General features: G+C 35.7%; 1 protein-coding gene and 1 long non-coding RNA gene across 2 annotated transcripts; one reads left to right on the top strand and one right to left on the bottom strand.

The window, feature by feature from the left end:
* Positions 1–8,091: 8,091 nt before the first annotated feature.
* LOC107940534 (uncharacterized) lies at positions 8,092–9,352 on the top strand. Its single transcript, XR_001695463.2, has 2 exons — positions 8,092–8,727; positions 9,009–9,352. It is a non-coding gene; the product is annotated as an uncharacterized lncRNA (long non-coding RNA).
* Positions 9,353–9,392: 40 nt separating this feature from the next.
* LOC107940533 (chromatin modification-related protein eaf6) lies at positions 9,393–11,750 on the bottom strand. Its single transcript, XM_016873977.2, has 6 exons — positions 11,486–11,750; positions 11,239–11,339; positions 10,796–10,865; positions 10,085–10,112; positions 9,928–9,988; positions 9,393–9,839 (listed from the first exon to the last, which is right to left on the bottom strand). Exons 1-6 carry the CDS (start codon positions 11,588–11,590, stop codon positions 9,725–9,727), a joined length of 480 nt encoding a protein of 159 aa, XP_016729466.1. The 5' UTR covers positions 11,591–11,750; the 3' UTR covers positions 9,393–9,724.
* Positions 11,751–14,226: the final 2,476 nt, after the last annotated feature.

Genomic DNA, 14,226 nt, shown 5'->3' with positions numbered 1-14,226 from the left:
TGAATGTTTTGGATATGTGAGGAAAGGTCATTGGCTCCCATTTGACCTATTCTCCATTTAAACGCGCTCTTCTCCTCTCTTGTTTCTTATCTATCTCCTTTTTCTTCTGCCTTGCATCTGGCTTGTACCCTAAACCAAAACGGTCTCGTTTGTTTGTGAGCATGGGTGCCTTGATCCTTCTTTGTAGATTTCTTCCAAGCCCCTTTTCGGATAAAGCTCCTATTCCAACTGTCAGTTGCAAGCCTATCCTGGTAGTTTTGGAAATTTTGGGCACCGGGGCCTTGTTCCCTTCGACAATAAAGGTTGCATTCACAAATTCTAATGATCAAAAGAGCATTCTATTACTTCATCATCTGTCCCCACATATGGTGCATCGCTGGTAACGGATGCAATGATATCTTCTTCTGCGTTTACGGTCACCAATCGGCCTTCCGTTACAAATTTGAGCTTTTGATGTAACGACGATGGCACCACTCCTGTTGAGTGAATCCATGGCCTTCCCAACAAGCAATTGTAAGAGAGCTTGATGTCCATCACTAAGAAATCTATCTTGTATGTGCTTGGACCGATTAAAAGGGGTATTTCAATCCTCCCCATTACCTTACTTTTAGTACCATCAAATGCCCTCACTACATTTTGGCATGTCTTTATATGGGAACTATCCACTAGCAACCTATTCAGCGTAGATAGGGGTAGGAAATTTAGTGCAGACCCATTGTCAATCAACACTCCCAGTAGTGTATATCCTTTACAGCGGGTGGTGATGTGTAGTGCTTTTGTTGACCCCATTCCCCCTGGCGGTATTTTATCGTCATTGAAAAATATGAAATTATCGGCACTTATATTATTGACGAGATGGTCCAGCTTGTTGACAGAGATATCATCCGCGACGTAAGTTTCGTTTAGTACCTTCATTAACGCGCTCCGATGTGTCTCCGAACTCAAGAGCAAAGTTAGCACTGAGATGCGAGCCGGTTGCTTGTGTAACTGTTCAACCACGCTGTACTCACTATGCTTTAAGAATTTCAAGAATTCTTTAACTTTATTCTCGGTTACTGGCTCGTTGATTGGCGACTTGAGCCTGACCGTCTTTTCCTTCCTTTGCTCAACTATTGGGGTATTTCTTTTAACAGTTTCAGTTCCTGTACCCGTAGGGTCATAACGTCTCCCACTGCGTGTATAGAAACTTACATTTTGGTTTTCCTTTGAAGTGCTAGCCGGGTTCTCCATACCTGGGACCATCACATTGCAGTCGTAATTTCAGGAAACCCTTTTACTATCTTTGTAAGGGAAGGATACCGACTTCTGGATTATGACTCTCGGCGCCATTTGTACTCCTGCTTCATTATTCCTCGGTCGCGAAATTATCACCACAGGATGATTAACTCTTTGGACCCCTTCTCTCGTTCCTTCCTCTGAGGCGCAAACCTTTCATTCTTCTGATCCTTCTATTTCTTCATAAAATTCTATCTCCTTATTGTCCATCAGATTTTGCACATGGACCTGAACTTATTGCACTCTTGGATGTCGTGGCCTTCATCAGTATTAAACTCGTAGTATCTTCTCGCTTCTCTGGGCCTTTCCCTTGAATCTTGTGTGACTAAACCTCTTTCCAGCATCCTCTTCCAAACCTATTTCAACGGGGTTTTTACCTCTAATACATCCATCTTGGTTCTTTTCCTTCCATTTTCAATTATCGCATTTATCCCTTTGTCTGAATGACTAGGTAACGGATTCCCAGCCACATTAGGTCTTGAGGGCTCGTCGAACTTTACAACGCCCATGGCTATGAGCCATTCGACTACTTTTTTAAAGGCAGTACAATTCTCAATCGTGTGTCTCGAGATTCCTGCATGGTATTCGTATTGAGCGTTTGCGTCATACCACTTAGGGAATGGAGGTTGCAGGGGTTTCAAGTAGTAATGTGACACCACATGGGCATCGAATAAATTCTGATACAACTCCCTGTATGACATTGGGATAGGCGTAAACTGGACCTTTTCCGTGTTAGGCCTCGGGTTTAAATATTGTCTTGCAGAGCCCTGATGGCTGGTAGTCACTATTTTTGGTTGGCTCACAGTGACTGGCTTGGAGTAACTCTTATTGTATACACCCGCGTTGTTCACCTCATTTTTTTTCCTTTTCAGAGCTGATTTCTTGGCATTTTCCCCTGTTTCGATCTTCCCGTATCTTATTGTGTTCTTTATCATCCCTCCTAACATTACTATGTCTGAGAAGCTCTTAGTAGCGCTTCCCAGCATGTGGTTAATAAACGGAGCTTCCAGAATGTTGATAAAGAGCATAGTCATTTCTTTCTCTAGAAGAGGTGGTTGGACTTGCGTCGCCACCTCTCTTCATCTTTGGGCGTGCTGCTTGAAACTCTCATTTTGTTTCTTCTCTATGTTTTGTAACGTGATTCGATCGGGTGCTATGTCTGTCACATGGCCGTATTGCTTCATGAAAGCTTGTGCCAAGTCTTTCCATGAATGGATTTGCGCGCGACTTAATTGGTTGTACCATTTGGACGCAGACCTGACCAAACTGTCTTGGAAGCAGTGGATCAATAATTGATCATTATGAACATACCATGCCAAAACATGATGATGTGAGCCTCTGGACAGCTAGTTCCATTGTATTTTTCAAAGTCTGGGATTTTGAACTTAAGAGGGAGGACTAGGTCTGGGACTAAGCTCAGATCTTTAGCGTCGATCCCACAATAATAGTCAGTACTTTCCATCACTTTGAACTTTTCCTCTAACCACTTGCATCGGTCTTCCAATTCTTTCGAGAGCCCTGTTCTCACTCTTTCTTCTTCTGCCATATTATCTAGATCAGGTATTGTAGGATGAATAGGGTTATCCCTAGGATTAGAGCCTGAGCCTGTTTGATAATTGATTGGCATCGAGGTATCAGTTTGAAATTGCTAAGGCCTGATCGTAACGGACGGTCTTTGCATGTGTAGCTCGGGTTGCATTTGAGCATTCGTCGGGGTGAAACCAGGGGGATAGAGGGGATCTTCAATAATGGATGGCCTCTGCGTGTGTGTCTCATGCTGCGTTTGAGCGTTTGTCGGGGTAAAACCAGGGGGTAAAGGGAATCTCCATTGTTATTTCCCATATCGGCTATAGGGCCCTTTCCTTTGTCCGACCTACTAGTTAGTAGTTGGGTTAGCTCTTCCATCATATTTCTTTGGGATTCCAGCATCTGGTCCCTCATTTCTTGCTGGATTTTTGCTAACTGTTCTTGCACTTGTGCTTGCATCTGCTCCTGCATCTCTTTCTGCATTTACTCCAATCTCTCTAGTTTTTTATCCATTGCTTTAGTTTTTCTTCTTGTACAGTAGGGATGTGTATTTGGGAGATTTTTGTCGGTTTCTAGATTACTGAAATATTTTTAATTAATTAGAATCTTTTTATGGCCTTTAATACATATGATGTAATGTAATACAAATGCTTGAATGCAAAGGAATGGATGAATGTAAAAAGAGGCTTTGATTCTGATTCAATTTCATTAGAACAACTTTGCTAGAAACAAAATTTCTTTACATAGAACGGATAATTATATATACGACTTTGCCCTAATGCCCAAAGCTTTAACTTTCCTAAGAAGCTAAGCTAAGTCCCGGCCTCGATCTGATTCTGACTTGTATTTTAGGCTTAATATATCAGCCTGAACTGCCAAGGTTTGCAAATGATCGGCTATCACTCTAACTTGGGCCACAGCTTCACCCATGATATAATCTCTATTTCTGATCTGATCTTGAGAATGGTAAATTTGTGTTTTGTAATGTTCATTGTTTACCTTAAGAAATTCCACTCGACTTTTGCTATCTTGTAGTGTCGTCTCGAGTTCTTCTATTTTCCCTTTCATCTCATTGATCTTGCTCAGGCTGGCCTTCAATTCGGTTACAGAGTTACGGCTACGATGTAGATATAGCGATTTTTCCAATTCAGCTATTCGAGCTTTTAACCTTTCTTTTTCGCTTTGGCTTTCTGACAAACTCTTTTTCAAAACATCTTCTCACACTCGAACATCTTAAAATTTCTTCTCCCAGTGATCGGCTCTAGCCTTTTCTTTTTCAATTTCTTGACGCCACTGATCCAACGTTTTACCCAAACCGGCAGTTCTTATTGACATACGCAGCTTCTTATAATCAGTCTTCAGACTATCTAAGTCCTCTTCGGCTTTATTCGTCCCTTTCCTTAGCTTTTCACCCTCTAGCTTGTGGATGTCGACATCTAATCCTAGCCGCATCTTTTTCTCCTCTAATTGTTTTATTTTCTTTCCCAATTCCGAGCTCCTTTTTTCAAAGTCTTGTTTGATGATCTTTAACTCGGATGGGACTACTTGTAAATGCTCTTCTATTGGTCGGGCATTTTCCTGACTTGACATTGGGATGTTGTCATTGACTCTTTTAATCCACCACCGGTCATACTCGGGGGTCGTTATGGGACCCGTCGTGAATTCTTTCATTCTTCGGGTTTGTTTCCAAGCATTTGACATCTCACAAACCTTTTTCCTATAATTGTCATCCTTATAAGAGAACTCACATTGAGCTAACCCTTGTGTTGCTAGTACGAACTGCCTTGAGCGATACTGTCTTAAAACAAGTAGTGAAGCATACCCAATGGCTCCCCATATCCCGAGTAAGGGGACCCAGTCAAAGTCCCCATACCGATATAAGATCTCGCCAGGGATCATCCATGGGGCTCTCTACTCAAAATCTTCAGCTTGTAGATTCTGGAGAATCGCCATCCACTTTTCTTTAGAAAGGTCATCCTGTATTGTCGTACCCACTAATTCTTTCAGTGGGGAGTAGTTCTCTGAGAAAACTTGATAGGAGACCTTTTCTACTTTCCAAAAGTGGCTATGAAACCAAGCCAACAATAATTGAGCACAACCTATGAATCTTCCTTCACCTGCCCTCCGACATGCGTTCAAGGACCTGAAAGTTTCCTCTAGGATTGTCGGGACGGGTGTGACCCCTTTATCAAGTCGATCGAAAAGGTCTGAGACTGCTTCATCTACATATCCTAATGCATTAGGAAAGACAACCAAACAGTAGATGCTCAAAGCGAACACGTCAACCCTCTTCCTTATATCCGGATGCGCTAGGATTAGATCTCTCAAGTTCTTCCAAGGAATACACTTACTGTTTCCTTTCTGCTTAATCGGCTTGCAACCCACTATTCGCTCATCCCCGTGATACTCACTAATTTTTTTATGAAGGCTGTGACATTAGTAGCTCTTGAATAGGCTTTGTTGACCTGAATTTTCGGGCAACGAAGTAAAGCCATGTACTCCTTCACAGTTGGTACGAAATCAAGTTTTCCGAAAATGAAGCAACTGTAGGTAGGATTCCAAAATTACACGAAGGCTCGAAACAGATGTTTGTTCACCTTTGCATCAAGCAAATAGGGTAGGTCACCGTAATTACAATAAAAGAGTTGCTTGACCTCGTCACTCCATTGACCCCATATCTCTTTTAGTTCTTGTAGGTCACTTTGAGTTACACCGATGCTAGTGAAATCCCACAATTCTGATTCATATCCTTCGCTCAAACTATCATCTTTCTCTTGTTGTGTCGTCTCGGACCATACTCGGACTGCCGCATTATCCTCCACTCTATCAAGAAACCCCTTTTCCATGCTAAGCTCTTCTACTTAGTAACCGAATGGGAATCAACACCTTTTTATGATGAAATGCCATGCAATAACAACAAAACACAACAAGTCAGTATTATATAACAAAACTTAAAGCAAACAGGAAATATTAAGTACCTAATCGGGTAATCACTAGGGTCTGGTGCGGTTCTACCTAGAGTAGGCTCTTAGGGCTCATTATATGTGGTTTGGTTCTAGAGTAAAGGTACCCGAGCTAGTAGATTCCTCAATCCTCACCCATTATAGGCTCATATAGACCGAGTTTAGTTCAGGGGAATACATTTTCCTATGGCTACAAGGAGATGAAAATCTCACGAAGACATAGGTACGGATGTATCCCGAAAGCAATTCACTATCCTACACGGAGGTGAAAACCTCACGAAGGAATAGTTTCTCACTCCCACTTAAGAGGTGTGACCATAACGGTCATGCAATGCAATATGCGAGGATATATACATAAAAAAACTCGAAGCAACAAAGAAAATAGGAACAAAATGATGAAAACCATAAGAAAAACGGATGAAATGCAATGAAGGGATCGTAAGTTTAAAACGAATTTTAATTTTCGACAAAGGACAAAAATTAATCAATTTATGGCTCGACTCTCAAGTCCCCAGTGGAGTCGCCAAGCTGTCAAAACTATTTTTTTTTAAAAAATGGGATCAACTTTGGTTTTGAAAATGAAAACGAAAAAAAGGGAGTCGCCACCAATCCTTTTTGTTTAGGTGTGAACGGATCACCTAATATTTTGATTGTTTTAATAAAATATTTTATTTTATTAAAAAAATGATTTTGGTTTACGAAATTTGAGAAAACGGGTTTGGGAGTTGGTTACGTACGAGGAATGATTAGCACCCTCGTAACGCCCAAAATTGGTACCTAATTGATTAATTAACGTCTTAATGTCGAAAATTTAAAAGATTTTGAAATAAAATTTAAAATACAATCCCTTGTTATGAATGTTTGAAAAACTTGAAGTGGATAATAATATTCTCTTGTTTCGAAGAAATACAATATCACATCCAACATGTAGGACACGATATTTCAACCTTCGATACCAAAATCGTCTCATAATTTCCAAAACTTATGCATTGAAAATCTAAAAAGGATATTCGGTCATTTGGTCAAACAACAAATCAAAACCCAACACGTAGGGCACAATTTCTCAAAATTTTCAAACGCCAGATATTGCCTTGTTTAAAAAATCTCGAATAAAAATGCAATAATATGAAACAATTAAGATTATCTTGTTTCAAAGAAATGAAATATCACATCCAGCACGTAGGACACGATATTTTAAACCTTCGATACCAAAATCATCTCATGATTCCCGAAACTCATATATTGAAAATTTGAAAAGGGATATTTGGTTGTTCGGTCAAACGATAAGTCGAAACCCAACACGTAGGGCACGATTTCTCGAAATTTCCAAACGCCAAATATTTCCTTATTTAGAAAATTTATTTTTTGAAATATAATGAGTATAACATTTAACGATGAGTGTAATTTTGTTTGAACTAAAACGTAACGTTTCACACACGATATGATTTAAACTAGTTAAAATGAAAGGTAATATGGAGCATGGAATAGTGATAGTTGAATTAGATGCTATGTTATTGAAGGTCAATGAAAATACTAACAAATAATTTCTAAGGCATGCAAAGGCGACATACAATGAATATTATTTAAATACCAATATCAACAATTAAAGAAAAAAATGGAATAGATAATATGAATAATTTAAAATAAATGACAAAACAATAAAAAAAATTCACCAAATAGTTTAGCAATATACGACATCTTGAGATAATAATCGAAAGAATAATAAGAGTTTAAAATGGTTTAAATAAAAATAGCATATAAAAATTAAAAATAGATAATATATAAGATGGTTTAACTTAAATGACGTGTAAAATATTTAGAATAAATAATGTGAAAAGAGAAGTTCGAGGTAAAATGATGTATAAAAAAACGTTTAAATAAATAAATATAAAAAGAAATATATGTATACATGTAATAATTTAAAATACAAAGATACATATAAAAGTCTCAAAATAAATACTACATGTGATGATTTAAAAGAAATGATATATGATAAATATTTAAAATCGATAATAATTTAAAATGCATGATATATTCAAAAGTAATTACAATAATAATAGTAATAATAATATAGATAAATATAAAAAAAATGATGAAATAATAATAATAAACTAAGGAATAACAATGATACTAACAATAATATAAATAATAATACAAACAAAAAAAATAGCAACAACAATAATAATAATGGAATGAAGGTAATAATAATAATAGCAAATAATAAGCGCGAAAATAAAACACAAGAATAATAATATTAAATAATAAAGTAACAAAAGGGACGAAAATGGGCCAATTTGAACTTTAAACAGAAATTTGGGGACAAATTTGAAAGAAAATAAAAGAGAAAAGGGCCAATTTACACACGCGAATAATATGGGAGGACCAGATGGGTAATAAACCCGTTCCTCAAAACGCACAGTCTTATAAGGGGCCCAAATAAAATAATAAGGAAATTTCAGGGGTAAAATTAAAAATAAAAAAAGTAGAATTGGACCCTATTGAACTAAGCCTCAAAAGCGGAATGACTGAGGGCGCAAATATACCCTCAGTCCAAAACGCGCGGATCTTAGGCCGTTCATGGGTCGGGTCGCAGGTTATTTCACTGAAAAGGCGCTGTTTTAGTCACTGGTGACCTTAGTACCAGAACGACACCGTTTTGCTGCACCATTTAAACCAATTTTTATTACTTTTTTTCTTATTTTGCTTCATATTCTAAAACAGAACACCCCCCGGGTTTATGCTTTGCTAGGGTTTCAAAAGAAACCCATCATCGCCGTCATCGCACAACGCCACGAGGGCAGTGGTTGAGGCCGTGTGAGGGGTTCTTTTTAACCCCGGTTTGGAGCACCCGAAGGCGGTGCTTTCCTTGGCTTGAGAACCCATGAAAAGAGACCTCATTTTCCTTTTGGGAATCAGTCTCTACGACGGAGCAGGGACTCAGACGACCGACTCCGGGCTTCAGGTAAATCCTCTTTTCTCTTTTCTTTTATATGTTTTTATTAAAAACTTATTTGAGAACTGAAAATAAAATAAAGAAACGGGAAGTAAAAACGAGAGAACAACAAGACTCAACCTTTTTTGTTTTTTTTTTTTGATTGCTTTGTATCCGTGTAAAAAATTACATTGTCGATTCTGGCTCTTATAGCTTTTACAACACTGTGTATTCGCTACTGTTACTATTGTTTATGCATTTTATCTCTGCTTCTCTGCTTTCGTTTCTGTTGTCCTTTTTTCTTCTTGCAGGTGTTTTTAGAGGGTCAACGAATAAAGGAGGCCAACCCTTTGCCCTTTCGGTGAAATGGAGACAGGAAGGGCAGGCCTCGGGACTAGAATCCATGGGACGAGGTATAGGCGACGTGATCGAGGAGGGGTACGGCGCACATGGGCATTAGGGTAAAATTTTTTTTAGATTTTGGGCCTCTCGGGTTTAGGGTTTTGTTGTTATTATTGGGTTTTCTAAAGGGCCGGACAAATTTAGGCCCGTACAGTAGTAATGGTTCCCAAATTCCTACTACGATATACAGATGCATAGCTAATACGTAAAGGACGAGTGAGGGCAAAATTAAAAATTTTCCCCTCTTGTTAAACTAATGATTATTTAAAACACAATTAAAACACGACAAAATCTGAAAACAATGAACAGCTACGACATGAATTAAGATGTCTAAAAAAATACAACTGGAGTTGAGCTTAGAGTATACATAATTCTATGCGAATATTCAACAACATAATACAATGAAATCAATCAAGATACAGGAAAGTGGAAATTATACAATAATTATACATGATACATGACACCTAGATTTGCAACATTCCAAAAAGTAATACAAGCTACCCTAACGACTGCTTTCAACATCAAGGCTACCTAAGACTAATACTCAGAATTCCCTTCAATTGTAATAAAAAGAACACCTACAAACCTACATTTAAAATTACATTTTAAGTGGTTGTTTTATAACTTATCTCAAGCTCATGTCAGGGTCATCTTCATCATCAAAATCTTGTTCGCTTGATGGCCTCGTTCTCTTTCCATCTCTTGCTGATGAGGCGGTCCTTCCCTTCTTCTGTTTCCCTCTGAAAGTAAAATAAATAAATGAACCAACTCAGTCTTTAACTTGTTTAAATAGAAACCCAAATAGTAAAGATGGATGAGCACTCTCACTGGCCATTGGCAGCTAAGCCTCCACCCTTAGACCGAGCTGAGCCAAAGTCAGATCTTCCATCTGCAACAGAGAAGATTCCGTATCACACAATGTCAAAAATAGCATTTTAAGTTGGGGGGGGGGGGTAACATTGGTATCTTAGTGAACAAGGTTTACCATCTTGTCTAACTCCGAGTTCGTCAGCCTGAACATAAAGAAGCAAAGTGAACAAAGCAGTCTTTATTAAACCTGAATAAATATCTCAACTACATGTCCATTTTTGCACAATTGATTTCTGCTCAAACAAATCGAAGGTGCAGCACAATTGCACAATCATGGTAAGGCTGGGATAATATAAACAGCAACAATTTCATTCACCAACTGTAAATAACGGTTTGTCTCAACACAATAAGCAAACGGATATTCTTTTGAGAAAGATACGCTAGAAGAAAATCTAAAGATGAGAATCAACGGTACTGACTTTACATTTCGTCACTCAATAAATGCTTTTATGTTCTAATATGATCACAGATAGTAGAAATAGAGCATATGAGTCCTAGAAGGGTATATTACTGAAAAAGCTCCTTTATGCTTTGAGTTTAATCAAGTTTTGAGCGAAACCCTAATACCAAACTTCCACTAACCATCTCAGCATGCCTTGTTGCTATTATATTACGCTGCAAGTTCTCCTAGTGTCTGTCCGCACAATAAAATGTAACATCCAAATATGTCTATGCCAAAAGCAACTCGACGTACCAAATTAGCATTCCTAACTCTAACTACCTAACACTAAATTCGCAAGTGTTGCCTCTGCTCCATGAGAACGAACTAGAAAGAGGTAAAAGGAACAGTTAATGTATAAATACCGAAGCTTATTCCATCACATACCACTGGTGACGTGACTGATGACAAAGAAAACAATCTATCTTCAGGCTGAAATTTCCTAGACCTCTTCAAGCTACATACAAAAACAAGTTTACATGAATTTTCCGTCACCAAAAAAAAAAATAAAAAAAATAAAAAAAATTAACAACCAGCAGAGTATTCAGTAGGAGTCTCAATTAACATATAATTATGATAAAAACAGGTACAAAATTTTCATTAATCAAGCAAAGTATTGTTATTGTAACCTAAGCTATTATGAAAATACAAGCTTATGTAACAATTTTCACCCTAATTTTTCAATAGAACTAGAAAATTTTCCAGAGAAGAAGTTCAAATTCATACAATTGACAATAATGTGCAAATTGGCAATTAAATGATTAAAAATAAATTCAGATATAAAATTACCAGCAGTAGATAAAATATGGGTTAATAAAAAATATAATTACTTTGCCGTGTTCTTGGATGAAGAAAGAAACCCTTCGAATCCTTTCAAAACATGCCCGAAATGGCTCGAATCTTGCAAATAATTAGTTTCTAACTCAAAAACCTGAAAAAAAATATGAATTAAATTAAGAAATTTAATCTTATAGCAAAATTAATCGAATTTGTAGCTTCTTTACCAATATATATATACACATAAAAGAGGGAAAAGAAAGAGCAAAATTTTCCATGGGGAAGCAGGAAAACTATTACCTGCTTTTCGATATTGCGAAGCTCGTCTTGAAGCTTTTCTCTTTTGTTCATGAGAGAAGAAAGGATGGCGGCTGGATTCCCCGAACTTTTGTGCCCTAACGACATTTTCGTTAGGAAAAAGAAAATAAAAAAGCTTGAGCAGAGAAAATTGAAAACGAAGATTTTAACAGTATCTTTAATCCTTTTCCATAAAGTTTTTTTTTTCAAACCGTAAATAATTTTTAATTTTTTTTAAATAATAAAAAAGTATAAATGTTATAATTTTTCTTGCAAAGTCGACTCACATAAAATAAAATTTCTGATTTAAAATCTTATGGAGGGAATTAAATCTTGATTTTTAATTTAGATTTATGATCTGAATCAATATTTAATTTAAAAATTATATATAAATATTAATATAAAATTAATATAAAAATTTTCTCCATTTTACTATTTTTTAATTGATTTAGGAGCACCTAAATAAATCTCGATTAAAATATTTTTTTATAAAGAAAGAGTCTAGAGGTGTAGTCGAGTTGAGTCCAAATACTATTAGATTTGAGCTTAATACTCGGTTCGAGCTTAATCAAACATATTTTTTAAGCTTGAGTTCAATTCGAGATATAATCAAACTACTTAAACCTAATCTCAATTAAGTTTATTTACCTATTTTTGTACTCAAGCTCGAGCTTAACTCGATAATTAAGCTTAGTGTTAATAATATATACATAGGGTAATAATGTAATTTAATAATATAAAAATATAAAAAACTCGATAAGGCTTGCAAGCCATTTGAGTTTAATATTAAGCTTGAATTTGGCTCGAGTACTCAATAATTATCAAATCAAGCGAAATTTTTTCAAGTTATACTTGAAATAATTTGCAAGCACTAATATCTCATTTATACCGTTAAGAAGAATTGATCTAACCTAAATCTAAAATAAAAATTCAAACTTGAAATTAATCTTTCCTATATAGGTTGAATCGAGCTAAACAATGACTCGACATTTTAAAAGTTTTTGTGTCCGTTTTATTTTTACAAATTACAAATTGAGAGAAGCTATGGAAGCAACAAAATTTTAAAAGTTTTTGTGTCTGACAATTTGATTTTGCACGGGACATAAGGTTCTGTACTACTGTTGAGATTGAATTATGAGGTATCTATGATAGATTGATGCTAGCAAGGAAAATGAAAGTGAGGCAGGTGCTCCTGGATACGGGCAGGTTAACAACTTTGGATCTTATCTGTATGAAGGGTGAGATGGATTATGATAATGTTGTGCTATGGAGCATAAAAAGACTAGTTGCTTGTGATTGAAAAATTGAGTTCAAATATGTGTTTTGTGAATGAAATCAATTAGCGGATTGAATGACGATCATGACTTTTAATCTTGAATTGAGTATTTGTGTTTTTCCATAACCACTAAATACAATTCTTTGAACTCTACATGAAAATTTAGATAATTTTATAGTGCCTAAAATGATCACAGTTTAATTCTTGCTATTTACATATATAAAAAAAAATCAAATAAAGAGTTATATGATTGATCTACATCATCTATAATTTTTATCAGGAATTTTAAAAAATATATATGAAATGGAAATATATACTGTAAAAAGTATAAATCTGACCCAAATACATTTTGTTAAATGTATCTAAGCTGTTTAAAAAAAATTATTTTGTTCCATATCCCCAATTTTGAGGTCCCCCATTTTTATGGTCCCTTCTACCAGAAAAGTTGTTTTCCGAAAGCGAGACATAAAAACAATTTGTAAAAGAAAAGGGTAAATTACACTTAAGGTTATTAAACTATTAATAAATTTACGTTTTGGTCACTTAACTTTAAAAAATTACAAAATAGTCATTGAACTATTCAAAAGTTTTTATTTATGACATTGGGCTGTTAAGCTGTTTTTTTTTTAATGAAAAAGTTTGTTTAGTGAGTTCCAAGCGACAAATCAACGATTGGTACGATGAATCAATACCTATTGGCAAGTAGTAGATCATACCTCGTTCGATCAACTTTGATCGAACGATTAGTGTCGGAGATTGAAGAAGAAAGCTCTTTGGATTTTGGTTCGCAGATTCTTGACGTTCAAATATGTTTTATGAAAAAAGAATTGAATTGTAGAAGATAAGGGAAGGAGAGTTTTCGATTAGTATATGCGGTGCAAACAGAGAAGATTATATAACAATGATTTTAACAGCTCAATAACTTAATGACAATTTTCGAATAGTTTAGTGACCATTTTATAACTTTTGAAGCTGAGTTACCAAAACGTAAATTTACTAATAGTCTAGTGACCTTTGATGTAATTTACTAGCTACAAAACTTGGGGAATTTCCAATTCATTATATGATTCAATTGAACAGCTTTACAAATGAGTCTTCGCTCATGCAAATATGAAGAAAGAAAAAAAACCCTTACTAAATTAGGATAATTAATCACTTATTTTTATGGTAAAAAACCTCTTCAGTCCCTCTCAAATTACAAAATTGAGCAAATTGATTTAGCTAAAAAATATTGGAGCAATTTATTTTGTCAATTTCGAAAGTGAGCAACTTAGAATAATTAATCACGACATTAATATCTTCCATCAATTATACATAATTTTGATTGGTATAGTAATAAATTTAGCCTTTAATGTTTATATATTTTGTCATTTTGACTTAATTTAAAAAAATTAAAAAATTTTAGCCTCGATATTTACACATTTACGTAAATTTTGAAGGATAAATTTGTTAAATCAGGATCAAATTA

This window comes from Gossypium hirsutum, chromosome A02 (assembly GCF_007990345.1).
Source record: "Gossypium hirsutum isolate 1008001.06 chromosome A02, Gossypium_hirsutum_v2.1, whole genome shotgun sequence".
Lineage (NCBI taxonomy): Eukaryota > Viridiplantae > Streptophyta > Magnoliopsida > Malvales > Malvaceae > Gossypium > Gossypium hirsutum.
Note: the sequence above shows the minus strand (reverse complement) of the source record. Positions and strands in the feature narration are given on the sequence as shown.

Bases quoted from the DNA above. Each gene is read 5' to 3' on its own strand.
- LOC107940533 (XM_016873977.2), bottom strand. From the start codon at position 11,590: ATGTCGTTAGGGCACAAAAGTTCGGGGAATCCAGCCGCCATCCTTTCT. The intron at 10,866-11,238 runs GTAATTATATTT...TTTTGTATGTAG, and splicing joins TCATCCAAGAACACGGCAAA to CTTGAAGAGGTCTAGGAAAT. The intron at 10,113-10,795 runs GTATGTGATGGA...CTTTATGTTCAG, and splicing joins CATCAGTCACGTCACCAGTG to GCTGACGAACTCGGAGTTAG.